Source organism: Xenopus tropicalis, chromosome 8 (genome assembly GCF_000004195.4).
Source record: "Xenopus tropicalis strain Nigerian chromosome 8, UCB_Xtro_10.0, whole genome shotgun sequence".
NCBI lineage: Eukaryota > Metazoa > Chordata > Amphibia > Anura > Pipidae > Xenopus > Xenopus tropicalis.
In genome coordinates, this window is record NC_030684.2 from 107,092,237 (window position 1) to 107,117,089 (window position 24,853).

The following is a 24,853-nucleotide window of genomic DNA, read 5'->3' on the forward strand; positions in this document are numbered from 1 at the left end:
GTTATACAGATTGTTAGGGGATTCTGCATATGTCTATTCCCCTTCTTTCACCCATGAAATATCTGTATTGGTTTGTGACTCATCAGATTTGAGCCTGGAGTTTCTATGCACTTTAGGCAATGCAGCAGCTCTGTGGCGGCTTCTTAAGGTCTGGGGAGCGCTGTCTCGCCGCAGTACTTCTATTTAATAATACAACAGTATAAGCCACAGGATGGCATTAACACAGAGGCTTAAAGTCATTAAAGGGCTTATAAATAGGAGCACAAAGCCTGGGGTTGGAAGCTAGCTACACTAATTACTGGCGGAGCAGCACATTTAAATCGCCGTTTGAAATGGAATGGAAAAGGAAAGTCAAATTGCTTCTTAGCAAAAGTTTTGTTGTGCTACTGCAATATTTTTTTATTCAATAGGGAACTTATGACTGGTTTATGACACTGCAGCACAGAGAAACTTTAAGGGCAATAGCACACAGGGGGATTCCCAGCTTGGTAGGTGGCAAAAGGCTGGGAATTAACCCTCCCTACAATACAGCACATCCCTTGTCTTGCTTTACTGTCTGCTGTGAACTAGTGCGGGACAGGAGAGGGGGTTTGGGTGCCAGAGAAGGGTGCAGTTTATTGCTGGTGGGGGCCACCAAAATGTTGTCACCAGCAGTAATAGGTCAGAACTCCTGAGGGTTGGGTGTATGGATGGTCTACACTTGTGCAGAGCTCATAGGGGCCCATCTGTATGCGGCAGCTATTCTTAACCCACCCCCCATTTATTATACTAATGGTTTTATGCAATTATGTTTTTTGCTTTTATATTTTATCAGTGCTGGAAATATTAAGAATTAATACACTTTTCTTATGTGCCGCCTTCTTGTAAAACTGTTTAGATTGTAAGCTCTTTTAAAGGAAAACTATACCCCCAAACAATGTAGGTCTCTATAAAAATATATTGCATAAACAAGCTCATATATAAAACCCTGCTTCATAAATAAACCATTTTCACAAAAATATACTTTTTTAGTAGTATGTGCCATTGGGAACTCTTAAATAGAAAATTGCCATTATAAGAATTAAGGGCCACCCCCTGGGATCATAGGGGTCGGCCTGGAGTGCTCAGGGCTTCACCTCTGTGACTTTATCTCTTACATTTAATACTCTTTCCTAAGTTGTACCCAATATTTAGATCTAGGAGCAGATCCAAAATAATGTGTGTAATAATAAGTGTATTTCCAGTGACGTAACTAGATGTTACTGGGCCCCACACCAAAACACTGCTAAGTTGACTGATTTCATCAAGGTTTTCTGAAATAGCTTATTAATTAACGCCTCACTGGGCCCTTTAAACTCCTGGGCCCCACTCCAGGTTCTGCCTCCTCTGTGCCTAACATTAGACCACCCTCTCTTCTAAAATAAAGTTTCAAAAAACAGACACTGACCAGTCCCATGTCGGAAGATTATACCTTTATGCACTGTAGTTGTAATAGCACCCAGTTTCCCATGGCACCGAACAGGGTCGGACTGGGCCCAGACCCAATGCCTGTTGCTGCTCCCCTGGCCGCCAGTGTCCTCCCCTGATGCGTTACACTTATACACGCTCCTGAAGTGGTAGCCCCAGTGGGCCCTGAACCCCCCAGTCCAACCCTGGTGCCAAAACACTCTTATTTATGCTCACATAGCAGCAAGAGCAGATCTTGGCGTCTCTATATAACAGACTTGGTAGCACTGGCAGGGTTGCTAGGAAAAGAGTGCAAGCTTTCCGCAATGGGGCTCATTGTGCCTGCTTTGTTTTATTAATGACACATTTGCGTACATAGGCTTTGATATGAAATACATCAAACTCTTTAAATAGCATAGGTCATTTATTCAATAGTGTCAAGTTACAGAACATTTCATATATTAAATCCTATATTTAATTAAAAACAATAGAAAAAGAAAAACACAAAAAAACGGTAACATTACTGTTGTCAGACATAAGTGTAGTGAAAAGATGAAGAGAAGAGAGAGGCAGTTGCTTGCGTGTACAGCTTGCCTTTCCAGTCTGTTCAGGAATTATACCAATTGCACATAATAATATATACCTGCAGTACCAGGGCATCATTTATTGGCCATAGAGAATATTGCTTCTTTGCAAATTCACATTTAGCCATGGGCTGGAGTTGCCATACTGCTTACATCAAACTCACCTTGAGTAGAGTATATTTACAATCATTGGGCTGTGGCTGTTGTGCTTTTCCATATACCACTGTTCATTCAGTCGGCTTGAGTGAAATTCCGCCACTCTCCATTCATTTCTATGGTATTTTTAAAGGCATATTTATAAAAGGGTGAACTTTAACTTTCACTCTTTAATGAATACTCTTTTAAAAGTCCCATGGAAATAAATTAGAGTGGCGGAATTTCACACTAGTGGACTGAGGTGAGCTCTAACTTCACTGTTTGATAAACATACCCCTGTATGTGAATGGATGTTCTGTGTGCACAGCTACAGTCCTTTTACTATACAATTCATATGAAGGGACAGTTCACCTGAAATGTACTTTTAGTATGAAGTAGACATTGGTATTCAGAGACAATTAGCATTGGTCTTCATTATTATGGATTTGGATATTTTCTCCTCTTTGTTCAGCCGCTGTCCAGTTTGGAATTGAAGCAGCTATCTGTTATCTAGCAGTGGGGGTTAACTACAGAGTCTCCCTGGCCATGGATCCGGGTGGGTCTGCTTTCTATTTACAGGGGGGCCTGCAAGGGGAGGGGGGTTGCAGATGATCTGCAATTTCATGTATGACCCATGATACATGCAAAGTCAAGGTATTTCAGGCCCACAAAGTTATGCCACTGGATGCTAAGGTCCAGTTTACCGTAGCAACAAGGCAGCTGTTTGAATAAGAGACTAAAAATGAATCACCTGAATAGAAAGACAAGAAATACAAAAATAACAGAAAAATTGTGTTTTTTTGCTGCTGGGGGTCAGTGACCCACACTTGAAAGTCAGAAAAAGGCATTTTGATTAAAACCAATATACAATAAAAAGTGAAGACCAAATGAAATGTTGCCCTGAAAAATACACTCTATAACATAATAAAAGTAACATAAAGGTGAAGTATACCACTAAGGGGTTGGAATATAAATAAAGATGTTCAGTTGAAAGGGCCCAAACAGACTTTGATCCATTAGTTTCTCTAATGGATCATGTTATTTCATCCTCATATTGCACAGACACCAGCCAAAGCTGCTTAAAAATGTAGTGTGGTATGTGTGGCAGTACAGGGTGCCATTGTGCGCGTGGGTGAGTGTATAATACAGCATCATATGGATATATAGCTTGTGCAGTACCCAGTAGTTAGATAGCTTCTCTAGCCAGACATCCAGATCTTGCCTCACATATCTGTATTAAGGGCCTGGGCCATGATTAGGGCCACTGTGACTAGCAAGATCCTGCTAAATCCGGTCACAAAAATAGTTCCTCTCAGCAGACCTGAAGCAAAGTGACATGAAAGAGGCCGGAACTACTTTTTGTGCAACTGCATTTTTGTGAAAATCATTTCTTTGGTGGCTCTTGTCTACAGACAGCCTGCAATTCATTTGTATTAAGATAAAGAGAGACATTTGTTTCCTCATTTTTGGTAAGAAAATGCCTTTAGATGCATTCAGCACCAAATGGTGGACTTTTACTCTTTAATAAATACTCTTTTAAAAGTCCCATAGAAATAAATGAAAGTGGCGGAAATTCACTTGTAAACTGTGTCTTTGATAAATATACTCTTATATGTGAATGGATGTTCTATGTGCACAGCTATGTCCTCTTACTATACAATTCATATGAAGGGGCAGTTCACCTTTGGGCTTTGGCTCAGCAAATGTTTTGCCCATTGTTTTAGTGAAGCTTTATTAATTACGGTCTACAACTTCCTGGTTAAACAGTAGGGGTGTAGAAGGTAATTAATCAAATTGCACCATGCCCCCTGCATAATGAACTGCTCTTTATCTGTAAGCCAGAGACAGGCTCAACATAAAGGGAAAGGGATGGACTTGTTTATTCAGAACTCATTAGTCAGGGTGAAAAAGCAAAACAATAATCTCTGACTTATAATGAAAAAACAACAAATAAAGAATATATGGATTCTTTTAAATTAAAAGAATAGGCTCAATACATTTGTAACATGTTTTATTTTTTTTGCGCTTGTTGGAGAAGGAATTTGCCTAAAAAATTGATAAATGGGAACCCTGCAGCCTGTTAAAAGAGCAACATTTTCATTTTTGGGGGAAAGGGATTAAACCCCCAAATCAAATATAGAAGAGCATTTACTACTTTAAGGGCCATGATAGCTTTATCTATTATGAGTGCATCATTTAGCATTTATAAAGGTGTTATTTAGTCTTTACTAAGCTGCTATTGGTTTTGAAGTGGGCTGGCCGCAATCTTTATTATTAACTCCTAGAGCCTCTGATTGTGTTATAACCCCATGGCAACAGGGCCGGATTTCTATCCGGTGCGCCCCGAGGCCGCCCCTGTGGGAGTCCCCCATGCGCATGCGCAAACGCGCACCCCAGTGCGCATGCGCAAAGCGCCAGCTCCTCATTGCGCATGCGCGAACGCTCTTTTTAACTCCCATACGGAGCAGTGGGGAGAGGTCCCGACTGCTCCGTATGGGAGCAAAATTTAAAAATGTTCTTGTGGCGGGGCGGCATGCTGCCCCTAAACTTCTGCCGCCCTAGGCCCGGGCCTTTGTGGCCTCTCCACAAATCCGGGCCTGCATGGCAAGAAGCAGAAGCTGCACGGCCTAGCAGCCCATGATGGGCAGTGGGTCTTGCCCAGCCGAACCGGACCACAAGGGAAACTCTGTGTAAAAGGGACTAGGTCTGAACTGGGATATAAAATAGGCCCTGACACTTCAAACAGCCCCCCACCGGCCCAATAAATAGTGACTGTCTATGGCATCTTACAGCAGCCCCCCTGGCATTTGCCAGAATCCACAGATTGTCTGGGCCAGGAAGGTACAGCTGTCTAGGTTTTCTCATAGCCTATACAGAAAAACATAGATTAGTCTATGTCACCTGCACTAAGCAAAATTCTTAAGGTTCTCCGTACCCAGGGGAGGAAGATTTGGGTGAAGCTAAAATATAATTCATCCCCTTTAAAGGAAAATTATAAAAATAAACACTGGCAAATTCACAAATAATAATTTTTCACATTTAACATTTACATATAATATATATATATAGATATGTCTGTATAGACAGAGAGATCTGGAAATGATACAATATGCTCTTTCATATAACAGTGTTTTTGAAGCATTACAGCACCAATAACCCTAGAGGTACAAACCAATGCAGCCATTCTGCTAACCAAGGCATTATAATAAGCGCTTTGTGAGAACCCTGGCTATAAAAATAATACATCTACAGTCCTGCGCATCACTCACGTTCTATTCTTCATCTCTGCATGAGATTTCAAAACAGTGTCATGCCTATCTTTTTCTAAAGCACAAACGATTGTTCATTGATTGTTCATTGACTACAACTCCCAGAATCCCACATACAGAAAATGGGGTGTACCAGATTCCATAATATGGGAGGTTGGCTCTCCTATAATAAAATATCAGTTCATGGCCTTGCAAGTCACAGCTTCCACCACACGGCATAGAGATACATTTTCTATTGAGGAATGGAATAATATTTATATAAGCAGAAAAATCAGCATTGCACGGCCTCCACTCAATCAATTCTTCTATGAATATAAATGGCTTGATGCACGATCAAATCAGATAGATAAGTGACAAAATGGAGTGGATTTCTCCAAGAAACAAAGCGACAATTTTTTCATTTCAGCCAAGTGACAAAAGTACATACACAGGAGAATCAAGCGTCATGCATTCATTCAGCCTCCTACCCAGTCAGTACTGCTGTCTCCTTATAGGAAAAACACAAAATCAAAATACTGGTACTTACAGGCGCTGAACACTTGGGCGTCTGTATCGGTATTAATAATGGGGCAGACACAATGAATAGAAGGGGAATTTAAACACCTAAAAAAATAGGGCCCTACAATATAGGGCTCATTCACCACCGCAGCCTCAGTTGCGGTCACACAAAAATGGATACAGACATTGCACTTCCTTATATTTGTGTTTGGTGCCTTTGCACCCACTCTGCCTCCTATTACTAATCGCTCCCAAGTTTACCTATTGACACAGGTGAATCCTAGAGCAACTGCCACCTTCAAGCTGCCGGTAACTCCAAGGTTCCCGGCTCCCACTGTGGGATGCGTCAATAAGTGCAGCATCTCGTGCCTAAATAATTGTGCCAAGCACCGGAAACAAACACATCCTGATTTTCAGTGCAATTGCAAAATGCGAGCAAACTGCGCACCACCTTGAGAGAGGCAGCTGTCCCTAATGGCCACAATAACCCTGGAATTGTGGCGGAAATGCTGCATTCTGGGTAATAAAAAACATGGCAAATTGTGTCCAAAATTGCACTTTACTGCACAGAGTACTCCCATGTATTCTGAGAAACCCTGGCTTTGGATCAAACACTCCTTAGCTCCTAGATCTATGATAAGGAGATTAGACTGTAAGCTCTATTGGTATAGGGACTGAGAATGCTGTAAAATGCAATATCCTGGAACTAAATAAAGAACAATAATAATAATAAAAAAGACATATTTATACTAACATTTGGTTTTAAATTAGTAGAATTCAAAGTTGTGGCCAAAATGACAAGGGTAAAAAAACCCTTTCAACAGCCATGCTTTCTCCATGAAATAATCAGCACAGTGAAAGAATTAAAAAAAACCCTATTCAAAGTAAAAAAGACCACCGGTTAAGATCCGAATCCTAAAAACGACAGTTATTTGGGCTATAATAAAAGTTAGAGCTGTACAGACTGATACATACCCAACAGTGTCTCTTTCTGAAATGTCCAAAGGGGAGCGGTATGGGCACTGCGCCAGACTTGCTGCAAATGGCACCTCTGTATGAGAACCCTCAGTGACAACTGAATCTCTTACCAGGCAGAGTGGTTAGTATGACATATGGCTCTGCTGGATCTGGTTTTGATTCAAACCTCATACATGAAAGACATAGGTATTTCGATAACAATTTGTTCCCAATGAATAGGCTGCCAGACGAAGTCCTAGCGGCAGTATATTCCACTATATCAAATACGCTGGTGTTCTGATGTTCCAGCTATGGGAGTATGACTGTTTCCGTTTTGTCTGTATGTATGAGGGTGGGAGAGAAATGCTTACATTATATTATGATATTTGCCCCTTACTAGAGAGTCATATGTCCTGTCACTCAATATACTGGAATTAGATTACTCACTGTCGGATGTAACCCAGCCAAGGGCCAAATAACGTAATGACTCAAGCCTTCAGCTGCTATCTTCCCTTACCTAGATACCATTTTACTAACCAATGCCACTGTGCATACTGACCTTACCCTCATCATTTTCAGTGCATTAGGTTTATAATCTGTTATTATTCCTCCTTATCTGCTAAGGTGGCAACTGCACCCTTCGGTACAGAGTATAAAAATGAAGTGGCGAGAGACCGTGCCACCGCCCTACCCCCTGATCTGAAGAAAGGTTTAGCGCAGTCAAAGAACCAAACAAGTGATTATAAAAGAATCTTGCAGAATCTAAGTTGGTGTTTGGAACTGCTGACCTGTGGCTGCTGCTGAACCACAGTTCCCACCATTCTTGTTCCCACCATTCTTTGTTGTAGTTCAGTGAGAGCTGGACAGGCCATAGCTTGTCCAACCCTGGTTTGTAGGGTTATCTATTGCAAACAAGTCCCATTCAATTTCAACAGTAACAGCCATAATCCATTAAAAAATAAAAGACACTGTGTACAAGAATATGAAGGCAGTGACCCGTTTAACCCCATTGCTGGGTGCAAGCTAATGGCAGAGCGCTTTGCAAGAACACATGGGATTATGTCAGTCTCAGCATGACAGTGGATCAGTATTGAGAGTCCAGTTCCTTTGTCTCTCCTGGTCCTTCTTTAATCAGGGCTCTAGGGCACTTAAGCAGAGATGCATCCAAAGCTGGGTTGGATCTTTTTTTTTTTTAAGCGCAAAAAGGTCAATGAGAAATAAATCACCGACCCACTCGTCTTGTAGTGAGGAAACAGTGGCACAATCCCTTCTTATAGTGAAGTGGTCTTTTCTATGACAGCTCCTTCTCTCGTTGAGTGCTTCTGCTAAGCTTCATCTCGGCCAGTTGGATGTACCTGATCACATTGGTGTCTGGAGAAAGACACAAAGTTACTTACATATAGACAGAGACCTTAAGGGTAAGACAATAAAACATGTACTGAGCAGCCATCAGGAAGTGGGGTCCCAATTATTAGTCCATAAACCAACTAAGGCCACTGGGCAGTGGGCCCTGCCAACAAGCAGAATGGAGCTAAAAAAAAATGGTCATATGCACCTGATCCACCCTAGCTACATCCCACTATGGCAAAACCCCACCCATGGTCCATCAAACCCTGTCCACCAAATCACACTTTTGTGTCTCTTGGAGCCCCCTCCGCCCCTAACTGCAGTACCCCTTGTACCCTGATGGTGGCCCTGCACATGTGCAAATGTTTTACTGCTTCCTGAGATGTCATGGAAGAAAATTCTACAAGTAAAGCAAATAAGATGTGCATGTTCATTTCTGGTAGGTAGTTCACCTTTAGGTTAAGTTTTAGTATTATCGTTTTTTTAAATTATTTGCCTTTCTTTTAGAACTCTTTCCGGCTTTCAAATAGGGAGCCACTGACCCCAGCATCCAATAAACTATTGCTCTGTGAGGTTACAATTTTATTTTTTATTGCTTTCTATTTAGGTCCTCCTCTATTCATATTCTAGTCTTAGAAACCACTGCCTGGTTGCTAGGTTATGTTGGATCCTAGCAATCAGAAAGCTGCCACAGTTACAAACTGGAGAGCTAAATAATCAACAAAAAACTAAATAATTTAAAAAAAAAAAAAAACACAAATGAAGACCAACTGGAAATTGTCTCAGAATATCACTCTCTACATTATAAGGTGGTCATACACATTAAGATTTTTTCCCCCCAAATGACCAATCTGACATATTATTGTAATGTTAGTGGGCACTGAACGATTGCATATCTAGTGATTTTTTTATCTGACATTGTTTAGAAAATCGATTGTGCAGGTTTGAAAATTTTTGTTGTTAGCAATGAAATGTGACCTTTGTCTAATAATTTGCAGGACCAAGCAGGTAGTGTTCCTATATTCAACTAGAAAATCTCACTTGAAATGGTGGTTTTCGTTGATGGACAAATCATACTTTTAAACAATTGTTTCAGGATAAGCTTGGTCCTACCATAAAAAATCTTAACGTGCATGGCCAGCTATAATAAAAGTGAATTTAAAGGTGAACTACCCCCCCATGTGGGGTTTTTTGTTACTAAATATATATTCCATTTTCTGTCTGCAGTGCTGGTTCTGTCTTTTGAAACAATGTACTGAAAGTCAGCGTTTCATTCTCCTTCTATCTCCTATCCAGCTGGCTAGCTACTGGATTGTTTGAAAATTCAGGTCCAGCAATGCAGGGAATAGATAGGGCCAGGCAGATACTGGTTCTGATCTGATTAGAATTTTCAGAAACTGTAAGTCTGACAGTCGCTTCCCTTATTCTCTGGTTATAACTATGTATTAAGAGGAGTTCACATGAAATGTTTGTGAGTCGGCAGGTTTGTTTTCAGAACAGGTCAAGGATCTTTTCAGATACTAAAGCAGCTAAGCAAACACAATAAGGCAAAATGAGGACTTTGACTCCGCAGACTGAATGCTTATACCAGACAGAAATGACAGTCAGTCCAAATGGCACCTCTCTTAATAACAAAGTATGAACTCCTGACTTATTTCAGAAGCATTATGATTTTATATTGTTAGCACAAAGGAAGAATAGAGAGGTTGTTTACACTACCTTTTTTGTATACAAGGTGGACATTTATGTCTGGCCAATGTGTTTTATTACAAATGTTCTATAGATCAAATTAGCATGGAAGTGACTGTATCATGTCACGGACTCTCTTCCTCTTGTTATGGGATCTCTACACAGGCACCGGCTTAATGTTAATTACATTAGTGTTGTGCTATGCTAGTGCTGTCATTGGGGGACGATGGGAGTTCCTGGTTTACATCCCTGTAAATATCTAGCAACTGGGACAAATAGAAATGATCCTTTATACTTTAAGCTCCACTTATCCCAACAAGGGGCTGCTCTGACCTCCCTTTCCTAACCTTAAACTGGCTTTGAGTCAAGTATAAAAAATTTAGTATTGAAATTTTAGGCGGTATTTTTTCAGCACTTTTTTTTTTAACACAAGGAGCAAAATGTTTTCTTTTACTCTTGAAAGCTGTGGGTTTGCAACTTAGCCAGGAAGTTTATGGTACCTGTTGGCTGTCGGCTCTTGGCTTCCTTCAAGTAGTGCAATGCTTTGTCATAGTCTCCCAGGTGGTAGAAGGCCACGCCGGATCTGTACAGGGCCTTGAAATTCTCCCCTTCCTTCTTAAGGACTTTCAGGCAGTACTCTTTCACCCGCTCGTAATTCACCAGCTCCGCTTGCAGGAGGCACGCTACAAATGGAGAAAGACAGCAATCTTTTCTAATATATATATATAAAATGCATTTGCATGCAAGCTGACAATACTGGATGGAGCTGCAGCACGTGACACTTTAAGTATTAGCTGACCAATGAAGAATCAAAAAGACTGCTCTCCAGGTCAGGAGTGTGAGGGATTCATTTCCTCCACCCCTCCATGTGAATATAGGATCCACCTTAGGACTACTTTCTTGTAAAGGAACCAGACTCCTGATATTGCTCATAATGACTTATTAACTTCATTCATTTCACAAAGTTATCCATTTATTAAAAAAAATGACCCTCCGAGACATGATTACGTTTGCTTGTAAGAACTTGCTTGTATGCTGTGCTTGCATGTAAGGATTGGTATATGGCTGCACAGCAAGTCGCTTGGTGACAATTCAAATGCCCAGTAAGAGATAAAAGCTAGGCCAAAGGTGAACAGATAGCAAGGTCTATATATATATATATATATATATACATATATACATATATATATATATACCCTTTAATAGTCCATAGTTTCTCACAGATCAGCACAAAGTTATTACGTACCATTACTATGGCTGCTTATGGCTTCACTGAGCACTTAGCTGCACCATGGGTTTTTTTGGGTAAGCGATGTGTAATTACACAAGGACACGAGGAGCCTCTGCTTCTATTTACTTTCCTGTCACATTGCAAATAACAGCATTCAGCTAACAACCAGGTCAGCTTGTCATTACACAGAGCTAGGGTACCCAACATAATGTGGTGAATTCACAAGAAACACAAAGTGCTCCCCATGCCTGCATTATCCTAAATATATGTTTAACCCACAGCCACTCACTAATCGCACCCAATGCTGCAAATACAAGTACACTGGGGGCATATTAACTTGTTTTTTTTCATTTAATGCATGTGCTGTTGATTTATTCCTACTGGGTGATCTAAACTGTAACTGTACAGGCGGCATAGGTTTGTAGGTGACTCTGGGTCTTTTCCTCTACGCTATTGTCCCCCTCTTGCTTTATTTTGGCATCCACCCAAAAGCAAAAACAAAACATACATATAATACAGGTATGGGATCTATTATCCAGAATGCCCAGGACCTGGCATTTTCCGGATAAGGGATCTTTCTGTGCTTTGGATCACCTTACCTTAAGTCTTCTAATAAATAATTTGAACATTAATTAAACCCAATAGGAGTTTTTGCCCATTCATCCTAGGTATCAGTAGGAAACTCTCCGGGTACAGTGGTCCTTAAAATAAACACCACAATACATTATTTTAAGTAAGTTCTGGCTGAAGCAAAAACACGTAAAAAATGATGCTGATTTTACGCCCTATTTTACAAGGCGAAGCCTGGCAATAAGTGGCAAATTTTGTCGCCTTTTTTTTACACAGCATAATAAATCTGCCCCTAAATGTAAAACTATATATTGGCATAATGTTGCACATAGAGAAGTCACCACATCTTTTAGTCTGTCTGATAGAGCTTTGTAAGAGTAATCTAGACTTTACAGAACCTCTAATAGGATAAATGGCATTACATTTAGAGATTAGGCATTGCAATTAGATGGTAACTACTTTATCCCATTTGCTGCAGGAGAGTAATGGACAGTGGCTGATGGGGAGGGAAGCTAATGGCAGCATCACACTGACTATGCAAAGAACTCTCCCAGGTCCTTCTTCCCTCATTTCTCTCCTAGCAACTGATGTGCAAGATCTAATGGGGCAGTTAAAGAGCAGGGTATAAAAGGCAGCCTTGTTATTAGCACACTCGCTCACGAGCCAGAGGTGTCCTACTTGTACTGAGTGGGAAGGACTATACTCCTGGCTCAGCCGCACAGAGTTTCAGCGTGAAAATAGAGAGGATACAAACAGGAAAGAAACCAATGTGTCATGCTATCCTTGTCTCTTAAAGCAGCAGTTCTGTCACGCATTATGGCTGAGAGTTTTTCCTGTCTTTATCAGAAGGCAATGGGCAGAGCTTGTATTTGTAATCCACTCTTTAATTAATCACTGCAGAAAGTGGAGCCCTAAACTGAATTAATAAGCAGAGTGATTGGGAAAAGAAAGATAAGCAATGTATAGCAAAACCGCTAAGCAGCAGTTTAAAAACATGGCTGTCCAACTCGAGACACCCAGGGTTTTTTTGGGCCCCCTGACTGGCCCCCACTGACTGCTTTGGACGTCATCATAATCTGAAGATGTAGTGTAATAGTAAATGATTAGCCCAATATAATGTTAGAACTAGTATATACAGAGAGAACTAGCCAATTACAAGTGCCTGGAGCTGGAGGCCTCGGCCAGATAAATCAGTGCTCACTCATATGAAGGCTGCATCAGCGGAACAACACAATGTTGTCTGAGTCTGACAGTCTGGCACTGATATATTTCCAGACAGGAAGCTTCTTGTGCCCCTGTAACTGCAAACTTCTTGTGCACTTCAAAGGGGTTGTTCACCTTTAAGTGAACGTTTAGTCTGAGTAAAATTTTTATTATGAGAGTAATATTCTACGGAAATTTGCAATTGGTCTTCTTTTATATTATTTGTGGGGTTTTTTTTTCATTATTTCACTTTTTTGTTCAGCAACTCTCTAGTTTAGAATTTCAGCAGTCACTTGGTTGCTTGGGTTCCTATTAGCTTAGCAACCTGGGAGTAGTTTAAATGAAACACTGGTATATGAACAGGAGAGGGCCGGAACAGAAAAACAAGTAATAAAAAGTAACAATAGCAATAAAATTGTTGCATCACAGAGCAATAGATTTTTTGGCTGCTGGGGTCAGTGACCCCCATTTGAAAGTAGAAAAGAGTCAGAAGAAAAATGCAAATAAATAAAAATATATATATAAAAAAAAGATTGTGACCAATTGAAAAGTTGGTGTGAACCACCCCTTTAATGTTGCCTTTGTATTTTTCTCTGTGTATAAATGTCACCATCTTCCCTAGGCATCTAAACCTGCTTTGACGTGATAGAAAAATTTGCATTCCATTCTCAGGAACTCCCACTCCATGCATTCACAAGGTGGTTAGGTGGCTGCCTCTATTCACAGGAATGTGCTTTATACTGAGTAAGCAGATCAAGGGCTGAGACATTAGCTTGCAGCAGGCTTGTAGTGTTTTGTGTGCAGGGGATTTATGCCAAGATTTGTACCAATTTGTTTAGTACAACAGACTTAATTACCGGTTTGCCACAACCAATTAAAAATTTGCAAAGCATCATGTAAAATTATACCCATAAGCATGTTAACCAATACCCATAAGCATGTAATTCCATACCCATAAGCATGTTAACCAATACCCATAAGCATGTAATGCCATACCCATAAGCATGTAATTCCATACCCATAAGCATGTAATTCCATACCCATAAGCATGTTAACCAATACCCATAAGCATGTAATTACATACCCATAAGCATGTTAACCAATACCCATAAGCATGTAATGCCATACCCATAAGCATGTTAACCAATACCCATAAGCATGTAATGCCATACCCATAAGCATGCTAACCAATACCCATAAGCATGTAATGCCATACCATAAGCATGTTAATCAATACCCTTAAGCATGTAATGCTATACCCATAAGAATGTAATTCCATACCCATAAGCATGTAATGCCATACCCATAAGCATGTTAACCAATACCCATAAGCATGTAATGTCATACCCATAAGCATGTTAACCAATACCCATAAGCATGTAATGCCATACCCATAAGCATAAGCATGTTAACCAATACCCATAAGCATGTAATGCTATACCCATAAGAATGTAATTCCATACCCATAAGCATGTAAAGCCATACCCATAAGCATGTTAACCAATACCCATAAGCATGTTAACCGATACCCATAAGCATGTAATGCCATACCCATAAGCATGTTAACCAATACCCATAAGCATGTAATTGCTATACCCATAAGCATGTAATTCCATACCCATAAGCATGTTAACCAATACCCATATAAGCATGTAATTCCATACCCATAAGCATGTTAACCAATACCCATAAGCATTTAAAGCCATACTCGAAAGCAAGTAAAGCCAATAAATGATTTATTTATGTTCTAAGCTACACCATTCCCAAGATTGCAGACAAAGCAAAGATGGCGGCCATACTTTAGACTGTCCTGGGGTTAAACAATACTTGGCTATGTGGCTTGCACATTAAGACATCAGTAATATCCTTTGTCAAGGACATATTCTGCTGCTTTTGCCCAGCTTCATATTGGCAATGTTCCTGGGTTGCTCCATGCTGCCAACACAGTTCATGTAATTATGGGATATGCCAATATATACTGCCTTCTTACATCTATGAGATATTTTGGTTTCTGAATACAGATTTTATCTATACAAACTTGTTGCCAGTATATGGTGCCTGGACTGTTTACTGTGGTTACAGAAAACAATGTATTTGTGACTATTTCATTTCATTTGCGGCTTACCGCAAACATGGCTTTGCACATGGTGTTCATATGTTTCCTAGGAAAAATAATAGAAGTAACAAAATATTGTACCAGGTCTAGTAACCCATAGCAACAAATCAGATGTCTGCATTCAAGCAGGTGACCAGTAAATGCTACCAACTGAATGGTTGCTATAGGTTACTACTGTATATATTAACTTTATGATATTTCTAACATTAGCTGGTGAGAACTGTTTCCTAGCAAAGTCTAAGGGAATCTTGCAGTTAAGACACATTTGCTTATTTGTTTTGGTGATCATATTCCCAAAAAAATACTAAATAGATTGAGGCAGGGCTTAGGTTTATGACACAAGTAATGTTTCTCTGCTTGTGTAATTCATCTGGTTAAGAAGTACCCGATACCTGTGTTTCCTGCCATTGATATGAATGGAAAACACCGGTCACAGTAGGACTTCTTCCTGAAAAGATGCATTTTAGGGCTGAAAACTGCCTGCCACAAGAGTTGATAAATGACTTCCATTCATATAAATGACAGGAAGAACAGAGGGGGTTTCTTCTCCGGTTGCAAGTACACCAATAAACTACATGGGCCAAGCAGAACTAAACCACTCTAACTTTTGATAGCTTGTAATAAGCCTGTGATAAGCATTGTAAATGAAACCAAGGGTGCACATTAGAGTGCATGCTAAGGAGGCCAGGTTTCTTGCATGCTTGGAAATAAAAAGGGTGTAGCATCATAAGCTGCAACAGTGATGCACCTGCTGACAGCACAGCGCCACTTTGCTTAGGATGACATATTAAGCTTCTGGTATATGGGGTGCCACTCACCCCCACACAAGTAATGAACAAATTAAACTGAAAATGTGTGAATATACAGAAACATGAACTTTATAGTAGATTAAAGACCTACATGAAACCACAGGGAACATCAATTTATATAGCCTTTTCAGCCTAGATTTTGCAATAAACTGCAGAAAATTCTGTGTTCTGACACGATGAAGGTACTGTCCTATTATTACAGATGAAACACAATAAAATATTCCCTTTGTACCTCTATCTATGTTGGTCCACCCCTGGGGATTTTAACGGTCCACAGAATCCACCCTCTCTGCACTAACACCAGCCCCGGGGATACTTAGGCCATTTTACACTGGAACTTATGCAGATAACTAGAGGTAAACGAGTTGTAATTTAAAAGGGTCGCCAAATGATTTGCATGAACATGGAACTGGAATTAGCTTGCAGCTTTAAATACTAATGATCAGATGTTCCAGTCTCCCCAGAGCCCTGTGAAAGAGCTCTCCCTATTGTAGCAGGCTTAGCACAGAGATGAAAATGAATACAGCAGTAAAGTATTGAGGCGACTGACTAAAAACACACAGTGACAGCACTAAATCCTACAGTAATTATTCTCTGACAGGCTTAGCACTGTGCTATTTGTCCTGGAGGTATAAAGTGCAGCAGGGTGTCTGTGGGCGGCAGTTTCAACACCTACGAGGAGAGAAGTTATTTCTTTTGTGTCCAGTTTCCTTCCATTGTTGTTTATTGTGATCAGAGACCTGTAAATTCCATTTTGACATTTAAAATAGAACCATAATGACATTTGTAATTGAACATTTTGCTAAAGCAGCATTTAAAAAGTCTCTGAGCTAAATCAAGAAGAATTATGCAAGAAAGGGGGACTGATTACCAAAGGTAAGTACTACTGGCCACTACACTTGTGCAGTTTAGCAGCTTTATTAGTAAATAATCCCTAAAGCCAAGACAAGATTTTGTCTAATGTCACCCACATTCTGGCCCAAACCTGGCCTTAGATCAGTTAGCCAAACAATTGTAGAGCCTGACCACATCTTTCCATGCCCAACATTACTCCCTGAGCAAATGCAAGCTATAAAACACAACTAGACTATAAACTCCAGTGAGCAGGGCCTGACGGTCCTATTTTTATTCCATAACCCTTATTTTTTTTAATTACTGTATGTGCATAACTTCAGCCCATGGACACTAAAAGAAAAACAGTTGTTACTAAAGTTATTCCTGACTGTCAGGACTACAGAAAACTCCTCCCGAGCACAATTTAAGCTTTTAAAAAGTAAACATAATTTCAAGCAACTCTGCAATATATGTACATCAATGTTTTAATCCATCCTCCGCTGCCAGGGTTTCTGCATCATTTGAAATCCTGGCAGGGAAGGAGGGACTAAAACATAGATGTTACAAATTGTAACAACTTCTCCACAGCTTACAGACAGCATGCAGAGACTACATAACCCACAATGCATTACACTGTGATGTTTCTTTCCTTATTGACATCACGTGTACAGTGATTTGTGGGGTTTGGAAGATGCAGGCTAATGACAGTCGACTACTTTTACATTTTTTTGAGTCTCAATGCAGTCAGCCGGATCAGCAGGAGAACATGGGGCCAGGCTTAGGTAACTGTTCCAAAATTATTCCATTAAAATCATGAATTGCTGCATATTTTTTTTAATTAATATATATTGCAAAGCTGATTAAAATGATTATGTTTACATTTCAAAAACCTTAAGTTGTGTTTGGGTGGAGTCTCTCTTTAAATGGCATACGGAAGTGGAGAGAGCCAAGCAACGCTGAGTGGGTCTCTGCAAACAGAAAAGACCAATGGACTTTAGAATAAGGGATTTGTGGGGCTGGGAGACAGTATGTGTGTAGGCTGCCTCAATTTACAAAAAAATAAATAACAAAAAAGTTAAGAAATAATAAATTAAGATTTTTTTTATCTCAGACCTCAGTCCAGGTTGCAGGCAATAACCATTTAAATAACAGATGAAGTGAGATCAGAAAAATCAAAGTATCCAAAAAGTCACAGCAGCATTTCGTGCCTAAAGGGCCCTTACTCTTAGGGGCTGATTTACTTACCCACGAACGGGTCGAATGGAGTCCGATTGCGTTTTTTTCGTAATGATCGGTACTTTGCGATTTTTTCGTATGTTTTGCGATTTTTTCGGATTCTTTACGAATTTTTCGGATCCAATACGATTTTTGCGTAAAAACGCGAGTTTTCCTATCCATTACGAAAGTTGCGTAAAAAGTTGCGCATTTTGCGTAGCGTTAAAACTTACGCGAAAAGTTGCGCATTTTTCGTAGCGTTAAGTTTTAACGCTACGAAAAATGCGCAACTTTTCGCGTAAGTTTTAACGCTACGCAAAATGCGCAACTTTTTACGCAACTTTCGTAATGGATACGAAAAACTCGCGTTTTTACGCAAAAATCGTATTGGTAACGAAAAATTCGTACAGAATCCGAAAAAATCGCAAAACATACGAAAAAGTCGCAAAATGTTCGTTTTCAAGTCGGAACTTTTCCAATTCGGGTCGGATTCGTGGGTTAGTAAATCAGCCCCATAGGGTACTCACAGCCTATGAGTAAGTGCCCTTTAGGCATGAAACGCAATAAGATTTTTATGTCATAACACAATATCTATTCTTTATTTTGACTTCACTGCTGCTGTGACTTTTTGAATTCTTTGATTTTTTTGATTGTTCTCACTTCATCTGTTATTTAATTTGTGGGGTTGGAACAGCAGACATAGTACATTTAATTAATGTTAAATGCAGAGTGCTACAAAGCATTGTAGTTCAAATGGCACAGTGCTACTACATTATTAAAGGGCACCTACTGTGTAGCAAATACTCTCCTGGCCAAGTTACACACTAAAGGCACCTGAACTCTGCTTCTTGAAAATGGCATTTATCTGTGCTGGAGAGCTAGATAACATTATCCTCTATGTAATGGGAGCCACTGGCATACGCTTATTAGCTTTGTATCTAAAGCTGGCCATACACACACAGTTTTGTACGATTTTCAGACCATGTGTGGGCTCCGAAATATCATCCTGATAATTTTCGTACCATGACAATTGGACAATCCAAGTGATGAGATGTACATTCTTGCCTGATAGCAAATGACAGCCATCTGGATATCTGTTCTCTTTGGAACTGCAAAATGAGGGCTGCTTCTGCAAAAGTTTTTGCACTTTAGGGCTCTGGCACACGGGGAGATTAGTCGCCCAAGACACGGGAGATTTGTCGTGGGAGACTAATCTCCCCATGTGCCAGAGCCCCTAAAGGTTGATGGCTAGAGTGGTATTATTCACGGCATCAAAATACCCAGGTCTGCCATATATCTCCTGCACTGCAGTACAAACTTCAGATAACTACTGAGGTGGCCATACACACTACAATTAGGAAAGATCAACTGAGCTGAATTCTCAGATATGCAGGTAAAAACAAAGAAATTCTTTACTGCCATTGAAGGTGCCCATTACGATGTTCAGACACCATCAAAGGAACCCAATCAAACTTTTCAGCCCTGCCCAATCGACGAGACAGCCGATATTCAAGGCTTTTAACAAAATCGTCCGTCTTGTCTCCCACCACCTTTAGCCAAGTACCTAGTGACATGAGCTATGCACATATCCTTGGGCAGTCTTGACTAAACACTCCTGAAAATATGACAGCATGGCCAAACGAATCTACTTACACTAGAGGACAAGCTGAAAGCTATGAGCTATTGGATGGAAGCCCTGCATCTTCCCATTTAAACAGAACAGTACCTTGCAGATGCAAATGTCCAACACTATAAGCAGTAGAGATGTAGCGAACTGTTCGCCGGCGAACTAATTCGTGCGAACATCGGGTGTTCGCAAGTTCGGAAGTTCGTGAACTTTTCGCGTATGTTTGCAATTTGGGTTCGCCACGTTTTTTTTCCGCTGCGTTTTTTCTCGGCCTAAAAACGCCGCACAAGCCACACATGGCGTTTTTCAGCCTAGTACTGGTGTAAGCAAATCCTGTTTCCATGGTGCTAATAGTGCGAAATAGCAAAAAACGCCGCATATTTCCGTTAGGTCTGCCAGCTGCCTTTGCGGTTTTACGCAACGATGTGTCAACAAAGTATTTTTCAGAGAAATTTTTTGCCCTTGATCGCCCTCCTGCATGCCACTGTCCAGGTCGTGGCACCCTTTAAACAACTTTAATATCAGTTTTCTGGCCACAAATGGCTTTTCTAGGTTTTAAAGTTCGCCTTCCCATTGAAGTCTATGGGGTTCGCAAGGTTCGCGAACTTTTTTTTGAGGTTCCCTACATCCCTAATAAGCAGCAGTGCGGTTACCATGATCTCCAAAGGCACCATGAGAATGCAGCCCTGGAGTGAGGAGTAGTTAAACAGGATAGATTTATAGATGCCTATAAAGGCTGCTAACTCAGCCGCTCCAGAACCAAGCCAACAGTTTATTTGTTTATGTAGGAGCTGGCAGCCTGCAGCACAGATTTTTTTAGCCAAAAATTGTCTAGAAATCTAAGGAGCGGACTTGAAAATTCCATTGGGTGATAGCCACATTGTATCATGTGCATCTTATTTAATATAAGTTTATCTCCATAAGTCAGAATGGACCAGGATCTGATTGTTGCCCCCGGGCCAACAATCAGTTCAGCCCAATTTGGCCCCAAACTAGCCAAAGATCAGCTCACTTGGCAACCTAGCTCAAAGAGCAGATCTATCTGTGGCTCATGTTAAATCCCCACAAATTCCATTCTAACTTATGGAGATAAATAACATGCACATGATACATGTGCTAAGTCAGAGATAGGCAACCTGTGGCTTCAGCTGTCAGGGAGATGTTGGGAGTTGTAAGTCAACACCACAAATTACATAGGCCTGTCATTGCTGGAAAAAAACCTATTCTTTATTTATTATGAATGAATGAAACTTTAGCCCTTTACTGTAACATTCAGAATGAAATAGCACAAGTTAAATGGCAGGTAGTCATGGTTAGTTATATTTATATACACCTTAGAGCTGCTGTCCCTTATTGAATTGCATTCCTTTACTAATCCAATAATGGTTCCAGCTGACTCAAGTTATGTGGGGCACAGTAATCTGAAGCTTTTTTTTTTTACTATTCAGTTCATCGGAGACTTCTCAGGTAACGAAAATGTCATATCAGTATGAGAATGTACAGCCATAAAGAAGCACCTGTTCATGATCCGCTGCCTCCCCCCAGTAGCAGGGATTTAACTAATATCTTGTTTAAAGTGACTTATCTGGTGCCAACATATCCAGCTGTTAGTCCAAATATAGGGACTTGCATATTGGGCAGAAAGGTATCATTTTGAGCTGCTGTAGAAATACAGGGAAAAGTGAGCAGATTTTCAGTGCAGTTAGCAGCACTGCATGCCCAGCTGCCACTCAAGGCACAAAAACATGTGGCAGTTCCAAGAAGCTTATTGTAAACTACCATTAAAGGTATAGAAATAGATTTTCAACAACTGCCAATTTCAAAATGCTTACTGTCCAGCAGCCACTCATGGAACAGAGTGGATTTCTAACACATGGCAATGCCTAGAAGCTTGTTCCACAGCTGCCACTCAAAGAATGTGGTAGGTTTCTAACACTTGGCAGTGCCAAGAAGTTTGTTACCCAGCTGATACACAATAATGTAAAAAGCCTATGTATTGAAAACTGCAAGTTAAGTCTGTCCCTAGATGCCATGATGCCCAGTTGTTCCGCCCAACCAGTCACACTACATTACAGAAAACAGGCTACCAACTGCCTAAAACAGACAGAATATTCAATGGGCACTCATTTATATCTTTGTGCCAGGCTGTGTGCTCAGAAATAGAGCAGCACAGAAACTACCCTTCAGCATCTGTATGCCAATACTGACTGTGAACTAGTGCCCACCTACATATAAATGACCCAGAGAAAGAACAGCCTACTAGTAGGGTAAGAACTTACTAACCTGTAACCTGGGCACTTGGAATGATTGGACCACAGCTGGGGCTAAGCAGATTTTAGAAGATTAGGACGAGGACAGAGCCGCACAGAAAAGAAGAATTACTTAAGTTAAGGCCCAACTGATTCCTTTAGACTGCAATGAGAACCAACTAGCTGGAAGAGCATATCTGAACAACTGCATAGCAACTGGCACAAAACAACATCAGTGTGCATGAGGCCATCTGGTTGGCAGAGATTGAGGTTCTCTTAAGCTGATCCTGGGCAGCTAAACTGGTGGAAATATGGCAGCAATTGGTCAGTCTAACACTAACCCCCCCCATCCATATTACATTCTGCCAGGTCTACAAAGGCTCAGATGGGTAAAAGGTAAAGTCACATGGCTGAAAGAAAATTACCTGTACTATTCTTGGCTTTTTACAGAGGGTTGATAATGTCCCTCTAACATGTTGCCCTTTACCCAGCAGGTCTGGGCACATTATACTATGTGGCATATGCACAAGAGCTGCATTAGGGTAATGGGACAGACATGACACTCCTTAGGCACATATTACTGTATGTCAGGGCATTGCTATAGTAAGCAAAGAGTAAGTAGAACATGCATAGGCTGGGGGCACAGGAGTAATGAGGGCCAAGTGGGCCACTTACTGATAATCAATTTTAAATCAATATATGTTTATGAGGGCCCCTACAGTGAGTTAGAGCTGTACATATAGCAGAGAGTTTGTCCAAGTGATAATTCAGGCAAATGCCCCACTGTTACACAATAACCCTGTATATAAGGGCAAGTGAGATGGGCACTGCCTGGCCTTTTGCTGGTACCCAGGACCCAAGTAGTAACCACATTCTGTACAAGGCAACCAAAGCCTGAGGGGCAGGAACCCTTACCCAGGTGCTGAAACAGGCAACAGGGTGTGAGACCCATTCTACCCATGGGCACCATAGTGACTTGCCTGAGGGGCAGGAACCCTTACCCAGGTGCTGAGACAGGCAACAGGGTGTGAGACCCATTCTACCCATGGGCACCATAGGGACTTGCCTGAGGGGCAGGAACCCTTACCCAGGTGCTGAGACAGGCAACAGGGTGTGAGACCCATTCTACCCATGGGCACCATAGTGACTTGCCTGAGGGGCAGGAACCCTTACCCAGGTGCTGAGACAGGCAACAGGGTGTGAGACCCATTCTACCCATGGGCACCATAGGGACTTGCCTGAGGGGCAGGAACCCTTACCCAGGTGCTGAGACAGGCAACAGGGTGTGAGACCCATTCTACCCATGGGCACCATAGTGACTTGCCTGAGGGGCAGGAACCCTTACCCAGGTGCTGAGACAGGCAACAGGGTGTGAGACCCATTCTACCCATGGGCACCCCAATCAGTATCCAGAGCTCACACACAGCCAATCCTTCAGCTCGGTGGCATCATGCCCTCACCCACCTGCCAGGCTATTGTAACAATCCACTTCGATATTCTCCACCGCGCTTCTCTGCTCCTCCGTTAGCCTGCCCTGCCCGGGGAGCGGAGCCTGCTGAGTGCCCCCTGCGGCAGGATTGTCCCCATCCACGGGCAGTCCCTTCAGCTCCAGCAGCGCCCGGTGGTACTTGCCAATGGCCTCTCGGTACTTCTTGTCTTTGTAGCACTGCGCCCCCTGGCTCTTGAAGTCCAGCGATCTGTGAATGAGCTGCCCCGGGTCCCCCCTGAAGCCTGCGGTCACACTACCCCGCTCCATGGCTCTCAGCGGGAGGAAGGATACATGCGGGGGGAAGGATACATGCGGGGGGAAGGATACATGCTGTGCTGCGGTTCGGGTTGAGCAGCGCTCTCGGCGCTTGGAGCAGACTGGGAGCCCAGTCGGGAAATCGGGGAAAGACGAATCCGTCTGCAAACAAAGCGGAGACAGCTCCCTCCTCCTCCTCCCAGCGCAGCCCCTTCCCCAGCTGTTAAAGGGACACACTGCCTCAATCTCATAGGACGAGGCGGCGCGGATGTCAAACCTGCTGCCCTCCAGCTGTTGATGCGCTACAACTTGCAGCAGATTGGCAGGGAGGTCGCAGGGAGTTGCAGATCGTAGGCAGGCAGGGAGTTGTAGATCGTAGGTAGGCAGGGAGTGGCAGGCAGGGAGTTGCAGATCATAGGTAGGCAGGGAGTTGCAGATCATAGGCAGGCAGGGAGTTGCAGATCATAGGCAGGCAGGGAGTTGCAGATCATAGGCAGGCAGGGAGTTGCAGATCATAGGTAGGCAGGGAGTTGCAGATCATAGGCAGGCAGGGAGTTGCAGATCATAGGCAGGCAGGGAGTTGCAGATCATAGGCAGGCAGGGAGTTGCAGATCATAGGTAGGCAGGGAGTTGCAGATCATAGGTAGGCAGGGAGTTGCAGATCATAGGCAGGCAGGGAGTTGCAGATCATAGGCAGGCAGGGAGTTGCAGATCATAGGCAGGCAGGGAGTTGCAGATCGTAGGCAGGCAGGGAGTTGCAGATCGTAGGCAGGCAGGGAGTAGCGGGTGCCCATTCCTTTTAATAGGGTTTTTTTCCCATTAATACTGAAGTAGGGCTACTGGCAAGACATGGAGGCTGGAAGCAGGGCAGGTAGGGGAAGATGAACTGCTGCACTCTGCAGGGATGAGCATGAGTAACTGCATGTAGGGAAGCAGGTTTGCTTGTAATGTCTCTGAGGGGCTGATTTATCAAAGTCCATATTTCGGACTTTAATAGTACGATTGGCAAAAATTCATATTAAATACGAAAAATTCTTCTGTGTGTTAATTGTGCAGAAATTCACATCGTGGTCGTACGAAAATATCGTGGTACGATCCGCAAGTTCCCAAATGTTCGTATCCGAACAATTGTAAACGGTACGAAAACCTTTCTGACTTTTAACCTTAAGTGCATGATTTTGGAAGCCTCCCATAGGGCTCAATGGCACTCTGCAGCTCCAACCCGGCCCAAGGAAAGCCTCCCATAGGGCTCAATGGCACTCTGCAGCTCCAACCTGGCCCAAGGAAAGTCTCCCATAGGGCTCAATGGCACTCTGCAGCTCTAACCCGGCCCAAGGAAAGTCTCCCATAG

The 24,853-nt window shown here is 41.9% G+C and overlaps 1 protein-coding gene across 2 annotated transcripts; it reads right to left on the reverse strand.

Annotated features, from left to right (window-relative positions):
- Positions 1-1,830: 1,830 nt before the first annotated feature.
- On the reverse strand, positions 1,831-23,958 carry ttc9 (tetratricopeptide repeat domain 9). 2 transcript variants are annotated; one of them, XM_002936884.5, is made up of 3 exons: positions 23,223-23,958; positions 10,405-10,587; positions 1,831-8,239 (listed from the first exon to the last, which is right to left on the reverse strand). In XM_002936884.5, exons 1-3 carry the CDS (start codon positions 23,941-23,943, stop codon positions 8,160-8,162), a joined length of 984 nt encoding a protein of 327 aa, XP_002936930.3. In that variant the 5' UTR covers positions 23,944-23,958; the 3' UTR covers positions 1,831-8,159. The 2 variants fall into 2 exon arrangements, with proteins under 2 accessions (XP_002936930.3, XP_017952270.1); XM_018096781.2 differs by lacking the exons at positions 1,831-8,239; positions 10,405-10,587 and adding an exon at positions 17,528-17,635.
- Positions 23,959-24,853: the final 895 nt, after the last annotated feature.